At 43.4% G+C, this 22,352-nt stretch overlaps 1 protein-coding gene across 3 annotated transcripts in view; it reads left to right on the top strand.

The window, feature by feature from the left end:
- The first annotated feature begins 7,859 nt into the window (after positions 1 to 7,859).
- Positions 7,860 to 22,352, top strand: part of LOC135510959 (collagen alpha-1(XIII) chain-like) — a 55,062-nt gene continuing 40,569 nt past the window's right edge. For all 3 annotated transcript variants that reach the window (XM_064932319.1, XM_064932318.1, XM_064932317.1), the window contains exons 1-4: positions 7,860 to 7,880; positions 11,444 to 11,479; positions 14,873 to 14,899; positions 19,882 to 19,932. In XM_064932319.1, coding sequence (XP_064788391.1) covers positions 11,459 to 11,479; positions 14,873 to 14,899; positions 19,882 to 19,932 — 99 coding nt within the window. In that variant the 5' untranslated portion in view covers positions 7,860 to 7,880; positions 11,444 to 11,458. The remainder of the gene's footprint in view (positions 7,881 to 11,443; positions 11,480 to 14,872; positions 14,900 to 19,881; positions 19,933 to 22,352) is intronic.

Here is a 22,352-nt window from a genome sequence, read left to right as displayed (position 1 = left end):
TAGGTTTACAGTACTGTACCTGCCCTCCACTGTCCATTAGACACCTATAGGCCTGTAACACAAAACAGGTGATGAAACATCATAAGCACACTAAATCCAATGAAAACAGCAATCTCTTCTCACATGTTACGCTGACAGTGACCTTGTTTGCAAAGGCAATATAGTAAGTGTGTGTATGTGTTTTTTGAGGAATATATTGTGGCGAGGATATTGGTGAATGTTCCACCAGATTGAGTTTAGTGGTTTGATTCTGCATTGTGATGCAGTGAAAGCAAAACGTGTCAGCCAGGAATGCGATCACCGCCCATTCTGGTGTAACCAAACATCTCCTGTGGGTTTTACCCATTCAGGTTTGAAATTCCTTGCACCTAGATTGACTATAGCCGAGGGTAGCGTCCAAAATAGTCAGCAGAAGTTGAGACAGAATCCTCCTCAAATACTAGAAACAAAGCCTCACAAAAAACAGGAAAGGAAAGAGTAATGCAGCCCCCAAAGGGAAAGTTTTGTCACCCCTGACCAGATCATCTGTTATTCCTGGATGTTATTGCTCATGTCAGACTGATCTCAGGCCTGTAGGAGAGGCCAAACAGTCTGCACTCCCTCTGTCCGTTTGGAGAGTCATTTGGGTAAGGGCGGCTACCTCTTTTAGGGCTGTTTGTCTTACGTCTGTGACAGCTACTTGCAGTATAATAAGTCAGGTTTAAGAGTGACCTTTAGACTCTGGCCTCCTTCATTACAGTGTGGCTCCATGTCGGGGTTCTCGGGATCCTGAGCCCCAGGATTCTGTCTCCTCCTCACTGAACAGAATACTTGTCGGGCTCCAGACCATTTAACAGACAAACCATCATGTGCCTACTTCCATTCCCATTTTTCACACTGTTTTTAATGCAAACAGTCTGGAAAACCCTCATTATCCATTTTTTTTCTTCCAGTTCAGGCATTTATTTTACTCATACAATCCTTAACTAGGACCAGACAAATATGCCACTGAGAAGATAATGCTGGTGATTTGATGTGACGTTAAAGGGAAGGGATTTGTCATCAGTGATTTTCCTCACTGTTCTGTGATTGATGTGACGCCATCTTTTGTGACCCTGTCTTGATTTTGCAGTAATTGATTCTGTCTGGTGACTGAGGTCTTTCGGATTAGCCTTCTGAAAGGTCAGCGGGGGGCGTGGTCACAGTGTAAGACATATACCTGCTCCTAGGCTCTGATTACTAGTGGAACATTGCCTCTGTACCTGCCATGTTTTTCTGATGAGAGTTTTAAAGGTTTATGTAACCGTTCAGACGGGGCTCATGGAGTACAATGTAGGAGTGAAATGAAATGTTAATTCAGGGAAGTATTTTCAAAGAACCAGTTTCCAGGATTTCAAGTAAGCATGGTGAGAAGAGAAACTCCATTGAAAGTGCTTTTTATTCCAGGAGAAAGGATGTCTGTGGAGATGTCTCTCCGCAATGGAAAAAGTCAATGCAATGAGTAGTGCATTAATCTTAACTGGGTGTGGAGGAAGCTCTTGAGGAGTGACGCCGGTTTGGGCTCAGGCTACAGGCGGTGTAGTGTCATTTGGCATCTTCCTGGCACCAGTTTCCCTCTCTCCATCCCTGTTCTCATCAATCCAGGAATTGGTAGGCAGACAATTTCCAACACTGCCAGGGAGGGGAAATGTCTCAAGGCTAGGAATGACCATCTTATGGGAGGGCTGAGAGAGATTTTGGAGTCGGGCTCCCCAAAATGAATATTTCGATTTATGCACCAATTTTCTTGTTGTGACACATGGAAAATATGACCTGCCTATATGTGCACAGGTCCTGTATCCACAAAGAGTCTCAGAGTAGGAGTGCTGATCTATGATCAGCTTTGCATATTAGATTATAATGAATAAGATTGTACTACTCTGCTTCTACTCTGAGACGCTTTGTGGATACAGTACTCCCTTCTATGCCTTTTAAAGGTGGTTAGAGCTAGACAAAGAGTTTGGAAGAACTTCTCACTGGTCTGATGAAGTCTGCTTTACCTTCACGGGGCTGGACGAGACATCCACCTTTTTGTTATTTGTGTTTTGTAGATGGACTTGGCGAAAACACCGTCTCATAATTAAATAGGCATGTTTGAGTCGTGATATTTACTGTTCTATGAATCAGTCAATGGCAGGAAGGTTTTTAGGGTGAGGCATTGTACCGCTCCAGAACAAATCCAAATGCAGACAGCCACTGTAAACTGAACTTCAGAACACTTGAAAAACTTTCCAATTCACATTGACTTAACTCAATTTGATCAATGTTTTTCTACACTGTGTGACTAATTGAAACTTTCTCCCTCTCTTTTTCAGGACCTCCTGTAAGTAGACCCGATGCCTTGTGTGACCATGCAGAGAGTGGTAAAGTGACTGTGTTTTTGTGTTTGGGAGTGTTTGTACCATGGATAAGTCCTTGAACGTCCAGTGAAATCTCTGTTTGATAGCACCCCCCCCCCCCCCCCCCCCCACACACACACACACATCTTACATGGATGCACCATTTTGGTGTTGCTGTGCGGTGTGTTTGCAGAGAGCTTGTAAGGAGTGGTGACACAATGATTTTCAAAGCATATCGTTGAGCACATCAAGGCAACTATTTAAACATGGTCATCATAGTTGCTCCACCTTGCATTGTTTTTTGGGGTGGAAAAGCTTTGCGTTCGTAAGTGAATCAGTTTTCCTTATTCAAATATACATGTGACGTCTCTCTCCTTTTAGTGCCTGATAATTACATTATCAGGACTGCTAAGCATTTCACTGGTTCGGTTCAGTGGAATATCAAGTGGACTTGACATTATGAATAGCATTGTGGATTTTTATTAGGCCCTTTAACTAAAAGTCACTCCTTGGAAAGTATGAATCATAGGACCACTGAGGAGTCTTTAACGGTGCTTCTGAAGTCAGGAGCCCAGAGGTGTTTTCCACTCCCAAACTCCTCCTCCATGCCTCCATTTGAAACACTAAAATAAGCTTTCTGATGTCTGAGAACATGTCTCCCTGGTTTCCTGCCAATACTTTGGGATCCTTAGCCATGTCAGCCTTAGCCTAGCATCTCAGAGCTTACCTTCTGGTTCTGTGGGAGGACAGTACGGAACACCTTGGGCAGGGCGTTAAAATTGGGCTGCGACCTGGTGCTAAGAGAGGGTGAAGGTCGAGGCCTAGCTTCGGGCCATGGCCGTGATTGATCAGTCAGCAGCAGCCAGGCAGGGATGGACATCCAGACCAGGGCCAGGTATAGCCAGAGACAACCAGGCAGGCCAGGGAGGAGTGGGTTTGTGGGTTCCGGAAGAAGACACTCCCATCAGGTTGGCTGCGTTGCACACTTGATGACAAGTTAATGGTTAGCTATTACATAATGACGAAGTTGGTAGAATGAGGATATACAGATGCACATTTCACTGGGTAGGCATTGCTGTCACTTATACTTTTATTACGTGAACAAAGGAAGGAACCTTTTTCAAATGATTTAGTGGAAATTTGAGTTCTGGTTGGAATCGTTTTGAAAGTTAAGTGTCATTATGTGCTTTTGTGTTAAACCTTTCCACTTGAAATGCATTAGCTATTCATACGATTACATAAAGAAGCACTTACACTACATTACCAAAAGTATGTGGACACCTGCTTGTCAAACATCTCATTCCAAAATCATGGGCATTAATATGGAGTTGGTCCCCCCTTTTCTGCTATAACAGCCTCCACTCATCTGGAAAGGCTTTCCACTAGATGTTGGAACATTGCTGCATGGACTTGCTTCCATTCAGCCACAAGCATTTGTGAGGTCGGGCAGTGATGCTGGGCGATTAGGCCTGGCTCGCAGTTGGAATTCCAATTCATCCCAAAGGTGTACAATGGGGTTGAGGTTAGGGCTCTGTGCAGTCGAGTCAAGTTCTTCCACACCAATCTCAACAAATCATTTCTGTATGGACCTCACTTTGTGAACAGGGGCATTGTTATGCTGAAACAGGAACGGGCCTTCCACAAACTGTTGCCACAAGGTTGGAAGCACAGAATTGTCTAGAATGCTGTAGTTTTAAGATTTCTCTTCACTGGATCTAAGGGGTCTATTTTTTTAACCAGGTAAGTTGACTGAACACATTCTCATTTACAGCAACGACCTGGGGAATAGTTACAGGGGAGAGGAAGGGGGATGAATGAGCCAATTGGAAGCTGGGGATGATTAGATGGACATGATGGTATGAGGGCCATACTGGGAATTTAGCCAGGACACCAGGGTTAACACCCCTACTCTTATGATAAGTGCCATGGGATTTTTTAGAGAACACAGAGAGTCTGGACACCCGTTTAACATCCCATCCGATAGACGGCACTGTACACAGGGCAATGTCCCCAATCATTGCCCTGGGGAAATGGGATATTTTTTTAGACCAGGGTCAAGAGTGCCTCCTGTCTGGCCCCCCAACACCACTTCCACCAGCATCTGGTCTCCCATCCAGTGACCAACCAGGACTAACCCTGCTTAGCTTCAGAGGAAATCAAGCATCAGGATGCAGGGTGGTATGCTGCTGGCCTAGTCCAAACCATGAAACACAGCCCCAGACCGTTATTCCTCCTCTACCAAAACGCACAGTTGGCACTATGCATTCGGGCAGGTAGCGTTCCCCGGGCATCCGAAAAACCCCAGATTAATCCGTCGGACTGCCAGATGGTGAAGCGTGATTCATCACTCAAGAGAACGCGCTTTCATAGCTCCAGAGTCCAATGGCGGCATGCTTTATACCACTCCAGCCGACACTTGCCATTGTGCATGGTGATCTTAAGCTTGTGTGTGGCTGCTCGGCCACGGAAACCCATTTCATGAAGCTCCCGACAAACAGTTATTGTGCTGACGTTGCTTCCAGAGGCAGTTTGAAACTTGGTAGAGAGTGTTGCAACTGAGAACAGAGGATTTTTACACACTACGTGCTTCAGCACTCGGTGGTCCCGTTCTGCGAGTGTGTGTGGCCTACCACTTCGCGGCTGAGCCATTGTTGCTCCTAGATGTTTCCACTTCATAATATCAGCACTTACATTTGACCTCCGCAGCTATAGTGGGGTAGAAATGTGATGAACTGACTTGTTGGAAAGGTGGCATCCTATGACGGTACCACGTTGAAAGTAACTGAGCTCATCAGTAAGGCCATTCTACTGCCAATGTTTGTTTATGGATATTGCATGGCTGTGTGCTCGATTTTATACACTTGTCAGCTAAGGGTGTAGCTGAATTAGCCGAATCCACTAATTTGAAGGGGTGTCCACATACTTTTGTATAGATAGTGTCGCTATACACAAGATCCAGAATTGCGCAGGTCTCCCGGAACTCTCACATAAGGAATAGCACTGTGAATTTTTTATCAAGTTAAGTTTTATATCACTAGTTAGATATGAAAAGGGTATTTTAAGAAATGTCCTCTGTGTTTGATTAATTGCCTCAGCTTTTCTTAACATGCTCATCCATATTGTGGCCTTTGACAATTGAGTGAGGAGTTGAGGACGGACGATTTGTATAAATAATCTCTGCCTCTATTTAAATTGGGATGTTATGCTAACACAATTACCCATGTGATTGCAACTGTACAACGACATGAAAGTGGTGCTTTCCTGTTCCCCGAAACCGAGGACTTTAGTCCTTTTAAAAACATAATATTCTATAATTTTTCATAGGTCACATCACAGGGGCTTGGCCTCCTGCCCTCTCTGTGGCCGTGTGTGTTTAAAACACTCTAAAACAATCAGAGTTGATGGGAAACACCTTTAGACTTAAATTAAACTCAACAGCTTAAACACTCTCCATCAAGCTCCACCATTCTCAAGCTCAGATTCAGGTTCAGCATTGCTCAACACACACAGTTGACCACTATAAAGTGTACATTTGTCTGAGAATAACATATTGTTAAAATTTAATTGCTAACAGGCCTGTTTTTTCAGACCCGTTTTTTAGCCTTTTCTGGCAGCCTTATGGTTAGATAACAATCAGCTTCAGATCGACAGTAAATCCTGCTGCTGCTAGTGTCTGAGGGAAGTAATGAAGTCCAAACCTCTCTCCCACACCTCAACCCTCACCACTAAGGTTACAGAGAGGCCCCAGGGGCCACGGAAGCCCCTAGCTGAGGCCCTCTCATTCGTCCACTAGCACCCGGCCCAAATGGGAGCCACATGTGCCAGGTTACTGCTTAATTCCAATGAGGGGTTTCTTCCGGAGGTAGGGCACCCCTGACCCCTGCAGACAGCCCCTAGAGGCCCTGTAGCAGGCAAGCAGACAGACACCCATGTGCAGTGTGTTCTCACTCAGTACCTGGCCCTGCACCTCACCTCAGCTCTGCCCCAGACCTCCAGGACTATGCAAGGTGCTCCACAGAAGCACCAATCATTAGGCTTTCTAACAGCAGCCACTTGATTCACTCCCCAGATCAATAAAATGTTGCTTAACTAAAGAAGATTAAATGACATTCTGAGAGGAGATGGGGAGTGTGGTAGCATATCTTCCCTTTAGGATTTTCGAATGGATTGTTGATGCAAGATGAATGACTTCCTGTCTGGAACTGTTGGCCAATAGTGGCCCACACACTCAGTATAGGAAGCAGACACAATCATGACTCTTGTTGGCTTTTCAGGGAAGAATAGAGTCAAAATGTCAGTCTGTAAGCCCAAGAACTCCTCCATAGAGATAACATACTCCTCTGTGGACAAACAATGGCCAGTGGCTTTGGGAAATGTCAAGGGTTCCTGTTCCGTCCGACCTGTAATTAGTGCTGTGTCCTTTGCTGAAACAACACAGACATAAGGGCTCTTGATTTATGTTTCCGTAGCTCACTGAAAACAAAACACAATATTGGAGGAAATGCTCCTTTGGCAATATTGAACACCGTATCGGACATCCTTATGTCTTTGTTGGTTGTTCAAGACGCTAAGCCTAAGGGGAACATTTGTTTTCCATTCAACTTAGCCACCAGATGAATAAAGAACTTGCATAGATGAATCCATGGCATGCCTTCTTACAAGACCTGTCTTTGCCTGCTTTTACATGCTGATTGAAATGCATTGAATTTATGGTATGTTCTTTAATGTTGATGAGAATCTACAGTATATTATAGATAATGAATACCTTAAACTTCAACTGCTATGGTTTATGATTCATCCTCAACTTTAATAAGCATGTTATCAGCTCTTTAACCTGTTCAACTCTGACGCCCTCTGGTGGCATTTTGTAAATGATGCATAATATTGTATACTACCCTCATAAAGTTCAATTCGGTTCATAAAGTCCTACAAACACATGCTTAGTACTGTTGGAAAGAAATGTGGGATTCTGATGACGGTGTCCGACACAATGTGACTCATACAGGGCCTGAGATATAGCAGTCTCAATTGTTGAATGTTTGGGCATAAGAGATTTAAAAATCTAGGTTTGACATAAAAATATGTCCCCAATTACTGTTCGAAAAGGACGTAGCTTTGAACAAAACAACTGCTCAGAGTTAAACAGGTTCAAGTCAATTAGGTCTATCAAATGAAATGAAATGATGTATTGTTTGATTTGTTTCTTCTTTTGTTGTGGAATGTTGTTGTTTTCTTTTATGGCTGCTTGTTATAACTGACCCTGCCAAAATACAATGAGCACTGAGAAACACATTTTTTAAATGCATTTTTTAAATTAGATCAAATACTCTGCAATGAGAAAGTTAAATAATGACATAATACTGTAGAAAACTATCCAAAAACAATTGTCTTTTTTGACCATTTTATTCTGGCCTGGATCAGTGTGATGTGAACTTTTTCTGTAATAATGTCAAGTTCACTTTCTATTTTGTATCCATTTCTCTCACCCCTTTTCAGGGTCCACCCGGACGATCAGGCTTTCCGGTAACTGTCTTTTAACTGTCTGTCTTTCGTTCTGTCTGTGTGTTTTGAGATCTCTCTGATCGCTCTTCTGAGAAGTTGTTTTTGTCCCAGGGTAATATCCTAATTCAATGAATGTTCATTGGAAACACACACATAGAGGACAATCAACCCAGGAGTTTGATGACTTCAAATGAATGAATCTGTACTGGGATTGACAACTTCTCAGCTAAGATACCTCGGAGATATCTGCTCAACAGAGGGACTGAGTGCATTATACACTCCTTTGTGTGAGTTTGAATACCTTTGTAGACATACAATGCATTCAATAAGATTTGCAGTTGTCTTTACTTTTACTACATTTAGATTGGACATATAATTTGCATTGAAAAGGTTATGCCCCTTTTTAATGAACAGCCCATTAGAAACCCAATTGTATAAGAACGAGAGACTTCCACAGAGCATCCCAGACATAAGTACTGTAGTTTTGGTATCACCTCAGACCCTCTTTTGCCTAGCTCTTTGCTTACTGTGTCCCAGTCAGTTTCCTGGTTACCCAGCTCTAACATGACTAACTCCCAACCAGCCAAATCCACATGGTCTCCATCATAGAATGGCAACAGGAGGCCATCTTAGATCTGACCTTTGACCCAGCTCCCAGCTCAAACCTCTGAACCTTCCTCAGTCCTTTCGGGCTCACTGGTGAAACAGGCCCATAAAACAGTCTGAAGTTGAATAGACGGCTCACAAGGCAAGCTTTTCAAGGGAGATTAGCTGACAGGTTTTGTCAAAGTTCAGATGTGATCCCTTCCAGGTTTTTTGATTGATGATGCTGTCAAAGAACTGGTAATTATATCAGAAGTGCTCTCTCCTCTTCTTGGGAAGGATGTGGTTTTGGAGAGGGAACTTGTCTGCATTCGAATCAGTCATTTCTCCCCTTTTTCCATAGAGTGTTGTATGTCAGATTTGAGCTTTGAACAAAAGCGCAAAACCACCTTGTGTGATGTATGAACTCTAAGCGCTTTTTCCTTTTGTGATTAATCAAAGGACGTGAGCTCCGTACAGTCCTGTCACAATGACACTACACTTTTTTTTCCTACTTCGAGCCTGATCTATTAGCATATTTCACAATATCGTCACATAATTATCACATTAAGATGCGTGTTTACTCTCATAACACTTTGAAACCCTATACATCCTCCTTCAGTCACGCCTCATCTAAAGTAATGCAGGGGTCTGAGTTGTGTGCGTGTTGAAGCAGAAGCCGTGCTAGCGGTGGTGAGGGAAGCCGTTATGACTGCGGTCAGTCTGGAGAGTGGGAGTGTGCTGGTCCCTAGGCTATAGTCCAGCTGAGTCTCATTACTCCTGCTAAAGGAAAAGTCCACCCAAAAACTATCTTTTGGTATTTGTTTCATTAGTCCATTGTTGATATAGTCCCAAAATGTTTTGCTTGTCAGCAATCAAGTTTTCAAGATATATGACTTTCAAAATACAGAAATCATCCCCGTATGATGCATTTTGGGACTATGTCAACAATGGACTAATGAAACAAATACCAAAAGATAGTTTTTGGGTGGACTTTTCCTTTAATACACCTAAGAGGCCTCCACACTGCACCACTGAGGCCCTGTGTAAATCCTCCTGTCCTGAATCCTGACTGTACTGTGTGGGTGGGTGTAGGGGGAGGTGTGTGTGTATGTGTGTGTTCGGAGGGGGGGTCAGCAGTGTGGTCTGAGACCACTGAATTTGAGACTGCCGCAGCCCCAGCAACTCTATCTCCCAAACTGGGAGTGACAGGTGCTGCAGAGGGAGAGAGAGATGGGGAACAAGGGGTGGTGTGTGGAGAGAAAGTGGTCGCTTCAACTCTTATCTTTTTTTTTAGGGAAAAAGACTTCAACAATAGAAGGAACACACATTAAGTAATAGAGTGGGGAGCGTTCAGATTTCTGTCTGAGATTTCTCGGAATGCTGCCTAGCACAATAACAGACTTGGCCCTGTGCGCGATAGAGGTTAGCGAGCCGGCTGTTCATCTGATGCTCGGAAATCAACAGTTTGAGAGAAAGCACCGTTAAGTGACCATAGGAAATGGTTTGTCTCACTTTTGCTCGTTCTGCTCCTTATAAAGGCATTATACTGAATCTGGGGGAATTTTGAGCAGTTATGATATTGCACGGCCGTGTCTTGAATCAGGACCTTGGACAGGGCATATGGAGCACTGCCTCAAACCAGCATATCTCCAGAGACCTGATATCAATGCTCTCGTATGGAGATCATTCTTGTTAATCACAGTGAGCTGTAGCTGTTCGTTTTTGTGTAATTAGGCAACTCTCTTTATTTCCTCAAAATAGCCATCACCTTTTTAAGGAGTGGAAGACAGTCAGCTTGATATTCAAATACACTGAAAGATAGTCAGCTTGATATTGATGAACACCCATGTTAGGTTATTAATTAGGTCCATACTATATTCGGGGGGAGGGGGGGGGGGTGTAGCGAGAGTGGAAGTTCAACCCAGGCCTCTCCACTCAACACCCCTCACAGATTCAGGTATCCAGCACATGTTGCGTTGCTGTGCCTTGTGATGACTTATGGGGCTGGCCCCAACCTGGAACTTGTTTCCGTAACACGTCATCGGAGTGAGTCGTCAACAATCTGTCATCGCCAGCCTACTCCAGGATGCCTGTCATGGGAGTGAGAGGGCGAGTTGCTCCTACTAAGAGGCTTTAGGAATGAACACCTTTTGCATAATAAATCATTTCAGCGCGTCCAGAGTTTACGGTCATTTAGAAGAGTGTGAACAAAGGTTATTGGGAGGAAGGTCATTGAGGACTGTCACGTCCACTGGTGATGTTTACAGTGTTGCAAACAAAGCAATTTGCTGTTAAACCCTATGTGTCCCAAATTGGACATGATACAGTATTTATGATTCCACCCAGATGTCTTGTAACCCTCTATGGGCGAAATAAGAAAACGGGGCAATATGTTCCAGCAATTTATTTAGTTATACATGAGGAACTAGAGAGTTCTATAGCTGTCACATAGGGAATGTCACTGTTAGTTGTGGCCACCTGGCAAATCTAATCTCTGACAAGTATCTGATGTGTAAGTATTAAGTGAAACTAATACAGTATATTAGGTAGTTATGACATAATGTTTACCTTTTTGATTTGTTTCAAATAATCCCTGATGAGGCTTGTTCTCTGACCACCATTAGTTCTCTGCTGCACTGACTTCTTTCAAGGCCCGGCATACTGTAGCTATCCATGGGCCTTGAGGGAACCTACAGTTCTGGGCATGGCTGCATCAAAATTGCTCATCCTACCATAATGTTTAGGAATAGTTCCATAGCTCCAAAGCTACACAGTGGCTTGACTTTATCAGACTTGACGTACAGAGCCCGACCGTCTGCCATCAATTTAGACACATACATACTGTAATCTGTGTTTGCTGAAACAGCATAATATTACATTTTGATGGCATGACAGAATGAAAGCTCACCATAAGTTAAGCTGTTGGCTGTGATTGTAGTAGTGCTGGAGCATCTCATAATTGTTTACCCCTTTCTTCTTGACTTTGCGTTGCTTATTAGGGTGACAAAGGAACAATGGGAATTCCTGGAAGATTGGTGAGTGACATGAGAATGTGCCCCCGAGTAGTGTGTAGAAACAAAGGGACTTTGACCAAATAGAGGACACTTGAGTAATCACTTGAGTAGCATGTCTTCAACATTTTAAAGAAAAGATGGAAGAGAAATGGCACCAATGTTTAGGTTATGACCAGATAAAGATTTTTCAGATTTTTTTTTCTGACATTCTTTGTTAATTAATATATTGTTTAATATATGCATACAGACTTTTTGTGAAGTTTAGTACGGCCCATTGCGGAATGCAACCCTTGGTGCCCCTTCATAAATGATAAAAACTGATATATGAGGAATGGGTTTGGTATAGTTTGACAAGCTAAAGATGCAATGCATTCAGAAAGTATTCAGACCCCTTGACTTTTCCATACGTTGTTACGTTACAGCCTTATTCTAAAATTGATTAAATGTATTTTTTTACCCTCATCAACCTACACACAATACCCCATAATGACAAAGCAAAAACAGTTTTTTTGAATTTTTTGCAAAACTGAAATATCACATTGACATAAGTATTCAGACCCTTTACTCAGTAATTTGTTCAAGCACCTTTGGCAGCGATTACAGCCTTGAGTGTTCTTGGGTATGACACTACAAGCTTGGCACCTGTATTTGGGGAGTTTCTCCCATTCTTCTCTGCAGATCCTCTCAGGTTAGGTTGGATTTGGAGCGTCGCTGCAAAGCTATTTTCAGGTCTCTCCAGAGATGTTTGATCGGGTTCAAGTCCGTGCTCTGGCTGGGCCACTCGGGGACATTCAGAGACTTGTCCCGATGCCACTCCTGCGCTGTCTTGGCTTTTGCCCCAGTCTGAGGTCCTGAGCACTCTGGAACAGGTTTTGATTCAAGGATCTCTCTGTACTTTGCTCCATTCATCATTGCCTCGATCCTGACTAGTCTCCCAGTCCCTGCAGCTGAAAAACATCCCCACAGCATAATGCTGCCACCACCATGCTTCACCATAGGGATAGTGCCAGGTTTCCTCCAGACGTGACGCTTGGCATTCAGGCCAAAGAGTTCAATCTTGGTTTCATCAGACCAGAGAATCTTTTTTTTCTCATGATCTGAGAGTCCTTTAAGTGCCTTTTGGCAAACTCTTTTACTGAGGAGTGGCATCCGTCTGACCACTCTACCATAAAGGCCTGATTGGTGTAGTGCTGTAGAAATGGTTGTCCTCCCATCTCCTCAGAGGAACTTTGGAGCTCTGTCAGAGTGACCATTAAGTTGTTGTTCACATCCCTGACCAAGGCCCTTCTCCCCAGATTGCTCAGTTTGGCCAGGTGGCCAGCTCTAGGAAGAGTGTTGGCGGTTTCAAACTTATTCCATTTAAGAATGATGGAGGCCACTGTGTTCTTGGGGACCTTAAATGCTGAGACAATCCTGTCTCTGAGCACAATTTGGGTCTCATAGCAAAGGGTTTGAGCTCAAGCTCAATTTCGGGTCTCATAGCAAAGGGTTTGAATACATATGTAAATAAATCAAATCAAATCAAATCAAATGTATTTATATAGCCCTTCGTACATCAGCTGATATCTCAAAGTGCTGTACAGAAACCCAGCCTAAAACCCCAAACAGCAAGCAATGCAGGTGTAGAAGCACGATGGTTAGGAAAAACTCCCTAGAAAGGCCAAAACCTAGGAAGAAACCTAGAGAGGAACCAGGCTATGTGGGGTGGCCAGTCCTCTTCTGGCTGTGCCGGGTAGAGATTATAACAGAACATGGCCAAGATGTTCAAATGTTCATAAATGACCAGCATGGTCGAATAATAATAAGGCAGAACAGTTGAAACTGGAGCAGCAGCACGGCCAGGTGGACTGAAATAAGGTATTTCTGTTTTATATATATATATATATATATATATATATATATATATATATATATATATATATATGCCAAAAATGTCTGAAACATGTTTTTGCTTTGTCATTATGGTGTATTGTGTGTATATTGAGGAGGATTTTTTTGTGTTTAATCCATTTTAGGATAAGGCTTAAAGGTAACAAAATATGTAAAAGGGGAAGGGGTCAGAATACTTTCCAAATACTTTCCAAATGCACTGTATGTACAGTAGTTGTACTGTAACTTGGCATGTTTGCATGATGCTGACAATTCAACTTCACAAACAAGGCTCTTATATACAGTAATGGCATTTATAAGTTGCTCATATAACCTAATATTTGCTCTTGTAGTGTGTGTGGAAGTGACCTGCTTTTAAAGTGTTGTGTCATAAACGCCTATGACTGCTTATAAAGCCATTTAACAAACATTGTATCGTGTTAATGGAGCTGATTTTGTTACAGTAGTTACATACAAACATGCCAAATCACTGAAAAGTCTTAGAAATATCAAAAAGGCACAGATCGGAAAATGCTTCGTTTTTTTGTAAAACATCATCCACTATTCCATTACTCACCCCTCCCCTCCCACCCTCTTTCACACTTGTAGCTTTCAATTTATTCATTAATTTATTAGAGCACAATGATTTTGTTTTAGGCCAATTTTTTATCAGACATTTAAAAATATATATATATATATTTTAGAAACACAAATTCCCCATATTTCAAATCTGTTTCTTTTCTGTCTTGATACTGAATATATTCACATGTTTTTGTGATTCCATGTGTATTTTGTAGTTTTCTGAATGCCTTTAGGGAAATGTTCAAATCAAATGCTACTTGTTTACCCGATTTGGAATTGCCTGGAGACATTACATGCACACATTCTTTATTTTAAAGATGAGGAAAACAGGTCGCGCTGATTTTATATCATTTATTTAGATGTGTGTATTTTGGATATGGCCATATTTCAAGGCAATTTTACCACCGCAACATTTAGATAGATACCAGCACCTCGGTTCTCTCTGTTTTGCTCAGTCATCGTACTGGAAGTGAATTTTCACAAATCCGACTCCGGTTTGTGGGCTTGGAATTCTGGCTTTAAAAACACTCCCTCCTTCCCCAACCTGGGGCGTTCTACAGTGTCGCTCCAACTGTGAGGCCCATGCAGAGTACGCAATATTTCACACAGTGTAGAGGAGTTCAACTACTTTGTGGTTCTCAAGCGCCTCCTCAAAGGAAGTCCTTTTTTCTGGCCTATCCCTCGCTCCCAGGCTCACTGCCTCTCCCCTTCCTTCACTCACTACTACTTCTGTGAGAATGTACGTCTCGACACCAGACAGCTCCCTGTGGCCCTAGACTTCAGCCAAGCCCAGCCTCCTCTCCCCACCCCCCATTCCCTTCCCTTCCTCTCCCTGTGACCACTTCTGAGGCTGATGCATGCCCTGTGTCTCTCTGTGCCTGTCTAACCCCGGTTCCTCTCTCTCTCTCTGTCTCTCTCCTCCTTCACACTTTGCATGCGACTGTGTCGGCTGTGACTGACCAGGGGTTAAAAGGAAACGCAGGGGAGAAGGTAAGTCTATAGGGACGTCAGTAGGAACAGCCACCCTCCAAAGCCTGCAGGAGACAAGGCGGGGAGAGGGGATTCAGCAGACTTAGTGGGTGTTGTTGCTGCTGGTGGTTAAAAGCACACACTTGTTCACTGTACAGTAGTGTATGGAGGTTATATTTGATTTATTTCAAGGGCCCTAGGTCTGTATTTTTAAAGGGTGTTAGGGTCACATTCTGAAAAGCATTTCCCACCCTGGTTGGATTACTTGTGCTTTTTTCTTTCAATGAAACAGAATAGCAAAGAATTGTCACATAAGAGTCTCAGAGTTCTAACTTAATGCTCCCTCTAGAACTTTTATGACTTTTATGGAGACCATGGTATCAGCAGATTCTACTATAGGTTTCAGAACCCTGCGACTTGGAATTATATACAATGATGACAAATCTGCGTTGGTGGTGGTGCATTGCATCACCATGTGATCTTATTTCCATCTCGAAGATCTCAATATGTGTTCACTCCCTCGAATGGCCAATAGTAATCTGACCATGCAGACGTTTCCAGTCCACTAAATGGCCACATTTGCAAAAGAGATCAGATTTATCCACAAAGCAACCACTTGTGGATTCACTTTCATCAAACCCGAGGTGATTTGTGATGTGCAGAGCTGAATGTGTGACTAGAGGAGAAACATGCGTTGCATTCTTAACTGTCGTGCTGTAGAGAGTAGCAAGCTAGCCAAACAACTCCAATATGCCTCAGCCAGTCTGCCTGCCGGCGGAGAGCCTCAGGAGTTATGGGTAGACTAATGTGACCACCAAGACGTTAAACGGAGAACCAGACAACGGCACTGGCTTTGGGAGGTCTCAACAGATCTGGGTCCAAAGCAATCCAATGGCTTTCCTTATATTTCTCTGCACCGATTGTTTTAGGAGTGTAATATTGTGGCCCATTTCGTCTGTTTGTGGTTAGCTCTGGGTGCCAGGAGAGAGGATGACGAAACACAGGGGTTAGACAGGGAGGCTTGGATGAAGATCTTCATTAAATATGAAAACATCCTCTCCAGAACAGACAGAGCCAACACAAGGGGAACTGGCAAAGTCCAGCTCCGGCTGGGCAGCTTTTATATTCTTCTCTTAAAACTTTAAAACAAACAAGTTCTGTGGGTTTGGTGGTGGGTCGTAATGTATGAGGCAAGTGACTGGCAGATATACCAGAGAAAAGGAAAACAATAGTGAGTTGGTTAAGTGGAGAGAGAACCACTTGGCCACTTGCGGCTGACTTTATGGGTATGGGAGAAATTCACATGGGAGGAAATTAAATCTCAAAGGCAGTCTCTGTCCTTGGTGTTTCATAGGCCTTGGCTGTAAATGTATGTATTTTTGGGGGTGGTTTCTGGTCTTAGTTGTGATTCTGGGGCTCTTTCTTGATTCTTGACCCTTTCCAACACCAGTAATCTGACCGCTCTAGAAGGGCATACATTTTGTTACGTTACAGCCTTATTCTAAAAAGGATTAAATGTGTTTTCCCCTCATCAATCAACACACAATACCCCATAATGACAAAGCAAAAGCAGGTGTTTAGAAATGTTAGCAAATTTGGAAAAATAAACAACTGAAATATCCCTTTTACATAAGTATTCAGACCCTTTACTCAGTACTTTGTTGAAGCACCTTTGGCAGCGATTACATCCTTGAGGGTTCTTGGCTATGACGCTATAAGCTTGGCACACCTGAATTTGGGGAGTTTCTCCCATTCTCTGTAAATCCTCTCAAGCTCTGTCAGGTTGGATTTGGAGCGTTGCTGCACAGCTATTTTCAGGTCTCTCCAGAAATGTTTGATCGGGTTCAAGTCCAGGCTCTGGCTGGGCCACAAGGACATTGAGACTTGTCCTGAAGCCACTCCTGCCTTGTCTTGGCTGTGTGCTTAGGGTCGTTGTCCTGTTGGAAGATGAACCTTTGCCCCCAGTCTGAGGTCCTGAGCGCTCTGGAGCTGATTTTCATCAATGATCTCTCTGTACGTTGCTTCGTTCATCTTTCCCTCGATCTTGACTAGTCTCCCAGTCCCTGCAGCTGAAAAACCTACCCACAGAATGATGCTGCCACCACCATGCTTCACCGTAGGGATAGTGCCAGGTTTCCTCCAGACGTGATGCTTGGCATTCAGGCCAAAGAGTTCAATCCTGGTTTCATCAGACCAGAGAATCTTTTTTTCTCATGATCTGAGAGTCCTTTTAAGTGCCTTTTGGCAAACTCCAAGTGGGATGTCATGTGTCTTTTACTGAGGAGTGGCATCCGTCTGGCCACTCTATCATAAAGGCCTGATTGGTGGAGTGCTGCAGAGATGGTTGTCGTTCTGGAAGGTTCCCTCATCTCCACAGAGGAAAACTGAAGCTCACCTCCTTGACCAAGGCCCTTCTCCCCCCGATTGCTCATTTTGTCCGGGAGACCAGTTCTAATAAGAGTCTTGGTGGTTCCAAACTTCTTCCATTTAAGAATGATGGAGGCCACTGTGTTCATGGGGACTTTCAATGCTGCAGAAATGTTTGGGTAAAAATAAAGGGAACACTAAAATAACACATCCTAGATCTGAATGAATGAAATATTCTTATTAAATACTTTTTTCTTTGCATAGTTGAATGTGCTGACAACAAAATCACACAAAAATTATCAATGGAAATCAAATTTATCAACCCATGGAGGTCTGGATTTGGAGTCACACTCAAAACTAAAGTGGAAAACCACACTACAGGCTGATCCAACTTTGATGTAATGTCCTTAAAACAAGTCAAAATGAGGCTCAGTAGTGTGTGTGGCCTCCACGTGCCTGTATGACCTCCCTACAATGCCTGGGCATGCTCCTGATGAGGTGGCGGATGGTCTCCTGAGGGATCTCCTCCCAGACCTGGACTAAAGCAGCCGCCAACTCCTGGACAGTCTGTGGTGCAACGTGATGTTGGTGGATGGAGCGAGACATGATGTCCCAGATGTGCTCAATTGGATTCAGGTCTGGGGTACGGGCTGGCCAGTTCATAGCATCAATGACTTCCTCTTGCAGGAACTGCTGACACACTCCAGCCACATGAGGTCAAGCATTGTCTTGCATTAGGAGGAACCCAGGGCCAACCACACCAGCATATGGTCTCGCAAGGGGTCTGAGAATCTCATCTCGGTAACTAATGGCAGTCAAGCTACCTCTGGCGAGCACATGGAGGGCTGTGCGGCCCCCCAAAGAAATGCCACCCCACACCATGACTGACCCACTGCCAAACCGGTCATGCTGGAGGATGTTGCAGACAGCAGAACGTTCTCCACTGGCGTCTCCAGACTCTGTCACGTGTGTCACATGTGCTCAGTGTGAACCTGCTTTCATCTGTGAAGAGCACAGGACGCCAGTGGCGAATTTGCCAATCTTGGTGTTCTCTGGCAAATGCCAAACGTCCTGCACGGTGTTGGGCTGTAAGCACAACCCCCACCTGTGGACGTCGGGCCCTCATACCACCCTCATGGAGTCTGTTTCTGACCGTTTGAGCAGACACATGCACATTTGTGGCCTGCTGGAGGTCATTTTTCAGGGCTCTGGCAGTGCTCGTCCTTGCACAACGGCGGAGGTAGCGGTCCTGCTGCTGGGTTGTTGCCCTTCTACAGCCTCCTCCGCGTCTCCTGATGTACTGGCCTGTCACCTGGTAGCGCTTTCATGCTCTGGACACTACGCTGATAGACACAGCAAAACGTCTTGCCACAGCTCGTATTGATGTGCCATCCTGGACTACCTGAGCCACTTGTGTGGGTTGTAGACTCCGTCTCATGCTACCACTAGAGTGAAAGCACCGCCAGCATTCAAAAGTGACTAAAACAGCAACCAGGAAGCATAGGAACTGAGAAGTGGTCTGTGGTCACCACCTGCAGAACCACTCCTTTATTGGGGGTGTCTTGCTAATTGCCTATAATTTCCACCTGTTGTCTATTCCATTTGCACAACAGCATGTGAAATTTATTGTCAATCAGTGTTGCTTCCTAAGTGGACAGTTTGATTTCACAGAAGTGTGATTGACTTGGAGTTACATTGTGTTGTTTAAGTGTTCCCTTTATTTTTTAGAGCAGTGCATTTCATAAATAATAATGCTGTAATGTAACAAAATGTGGAAAATGTCAAGGGGTCTAAATACTTTCCGAATGCACTGTATGTAGATATTCATTTGTCCAGTTTGGTGAATCTCTGTACGATGGGAGTAACTGTAGACCTCTGCACTTTAGCAAACCATTTTTCTTAATGGTTTGCCTTTTGGCCACTGTGAGGCACAGGCAACATCAGTCCATCTTCTCCAGTACCACTGCGAGGTGACAAACCCACCTAACCTGAGTGTGAAAACAAACTCCTCCCCTCCCCAGTAGGCATTTGTTGAGGAACGATAAAATCACCTGCGTTTTATGATGGCTGGTTGGGCTGTCAAAGATGTCCCAGTGATAAGGTTTCTGGGGAGAATGCTAATTAGGGAAAGTGCTGGAAACCCGAGCAGGCCCTGTCTGGCCCCAATGGGTTCTAAGATTTTGCTGGAAGGGTCCGTAGGTCTGTATGGATGGGGCTGACACTGCGCAAATCACCCACTTTGTGCCAAAGGAGCCCAGAGGGTTTTCCCCTGTTTTTACAGCAGTGCTGCTGACCTTCTGAGCACTGCTGTCAAGGTTTAAAGTATGGCTCTGAAATGAGAACTTTTGACTTTGCTGGAAATGTATAGAAATAAGAACACTTTTGCTCTTAGGCTTGTTTCCTTAAAATGTGGGAAAGATTAGGTGTGTGTAGGAACTAGACTTGCTATATGTGTTACAGATGGTATTTTAAAAATAATTTTCCTAATTTACCATTGTATTCATTTGAGTGTTGTACATATTATACAGAATTACTAAGGAGAACATCTGGTGAGCTGACTAACACTTTGAGAGAGGTATTATTTTGTTCCACTGTTGGTGCATCTTCTCAGTGTCTGTCTGTCTGTCTGTCCATAGGGAGCGCCAGGGGAGCCAGGCCTGTCCATCATTGGGCCACGAGGATCTCCTGTAAGTGTCATCACTTCTTCCTATAACTAATAATACTGTGCATGACCTGTACTGTTCACTTCCGCTTTAGGTCTTCAGTTCAAAGACTCATGACCTTTCACTCTGAATAAGCCTGGCATGACAGTAATGTTATGAATTTGTCAACATGAAGAGTATATATTGTGAACCCCATACTCATGACCACATACTGTAGCACAAATACCAGAGATTCTACGTTTGCCTGTCAGGACTTTCCAGAACAAGTTCTTGAGCTTGTCCACCACCGAGGTAATGGAGATTGAAGACTGATAATTATAGGTTGTTTGAGAGTACTTTGGCATTTTCTGAGAAAACCAGAGCTTCGATTTGGCTGTAATCTGGTTCATTCCGTGTTTCCTCAGCATGAGAAGTGAAAACATTCCTATACCTCTTAATAAAGTATTCCAGACACCAGAACCCAATGGTCCCTATTGTATTAAATAATTGATGTTCGTGAGATAAAATAAGACTTCATCCTGATTCAACTCCTTTCTTCTCCATTTCTCTTCTTTTTTTATCAGTAGACAGACAAAAGGGTTACTGTGTTGGGTTACTGTACTTTTGCAATTTCCTTTTTGATTATGCTGTGAAGAATTGGACATGTTTTATTTTGAGGTTTTCTTGTTCCGCCCTGGTTTTTTGACTGCGGGGTTACAGTACCTTGTTGTGGAGCCAATAAACTGGCTACTCAGGAGGACCAGACATCTGTTTTCCCAATTGACAATTAGCTACATACCTGTGTGCCCACTACCCTGGCCGGTAATAAGGCATTTCTAATGAACACCAGGCTACAAAGGAAGCAAAGCACAGCAGGAGAGTGAAGGAGTACACAGAGAACCAGTCAAGCAAGGGTACTTAAAAGGTGATTTCCCACAGCAGGTGAGGTCGATATGAGAGACTCACTCTTGACCTTAGGAAAGGGAGAGGGAGTGGATTTGGTGGCGAGGTGGAGAGAAAAGAGTGGAAATTACAGCTTAGGTTGGCCAGCTGGTTCCTCTTATCTTGAATGACGACTCGCCCTGCCATCCTAGAAGTTGTTTTTGTGACTGCAAAATGAGCGGCGTTGTACAAAACAAACTCATTCGCAATTGGATCGTCTGTAACCAATAGGAGTATCAAAGTTGATAACATCGTCACGTAGGCCGGTTCTGGCCCAACCCATTGGTTTCTGGGACCAATCAGAACGGTCAGAATGTGTCCGCATTCTAGAAATTGTCAGGGAGGGATGCAAATAGACTCATCGGGGAGGAGAAACATTAGTTGGCCAGAGCGATGTGGATGGGTAGCCAGGCTGCCTGTTATCTGCCCGTGTCCTGCACACTGTCATTTCACAGAGGACTAGACAAGACCTTGTTCTACTGCAACCTGACCACAGCGAAACAAAGGGAAAGGACCCATGCAGTTGTTTCAGATTCATTCTCTATGTTAATGGAATACATACACTATGGTAGACCACTCAATATGACAATTCTATGTTAAAATATGTGGTCCACGTGTGGAATTAGCCCTCAAAGTTTAATCAAATGTGTGATCTCAGTAGCCGTATCCTTACTAAATCAAATACAATCGAAGTTTATTTGTCGCGTAAACAGATTAGCAGATGTTGAAGTCACAGCAAAAAGCTTACATTTCTAGCTCCAATAGTGCAGGAAATGTCTAACAGTACAATACTGAAACACAAATCATCCCAAGAAATTTAAAACGAAGAAAAAATGAAGAAGGAACAAAAAATTAAGAAATACCAGAACGAGCAATGTCTGGAATATAAATATGTGGTGTGTGTATAGACAGTATAGACAATAAATAAGAAAAAGGTATGCACAGCAGTAGATATGTAGGATGAGCTATGTCGAGAATACAAAATGTACAGTGAGCTACAAAGTATTGGAACAGGGAAATAGACTATTTGTACTAGTTTTGGCTCTGTACTCCAGCACTTTTAATTGGGAATGATGCAATGACTTTAAAATGCAAACTGTCAGCTTTAATTTGATGGTATTTCCATCCATATCAGGTGAGCCGTTTCGAAATTACAGTGCTTTTTGTACATTGTCTCCCCATTTCAGTTTACTGTGGATGCCACCATGATTACGGATAGTCCTGAATTAATGGTGAATAATGACGAATCAGAAGCTTACAGACGCCCATATATCATACCCCAAAGACATGCTAACCTCTCAGCATTACAATAACATACTTTTTTGGTGGGAATGATATTTTTGTGTGTCTAACTTTCTGACTCATCATTATTCATTCAGGACTCTCCTTAGTCATGGTAACATCCACATTAAGGTAGAAGTGTTTAGAAACAGATTATATTATTATTTACAATAAAAGTGACTCCAAAATGACACAACACATTATTTACCATGCATTTCTATTGGGCACAAAATAATCTGAAA

Source organism: Oncorhynchus masou, chromosome 23 (genome assembly GCF_036934945.1).
Source record: "Oncorhynchus masou masou isolate Uvic2021 chromosome 23, UVic_Omas_1.1, whole genome shotgun sequence".
Classification (NCBI taxonomy): domain Eukaryota; kingdom Metazoa; phylum Chordata; class Actinopteri; order Salmoniformes; family Salmonidae; genus Oncorhynchus; species Oncorhynchus masou.
The sequence above is the reverse complement of the archived record's forward strand: the minus strand, read 5'-3'. Positions and strand labels throughout refer to the sequence as shown.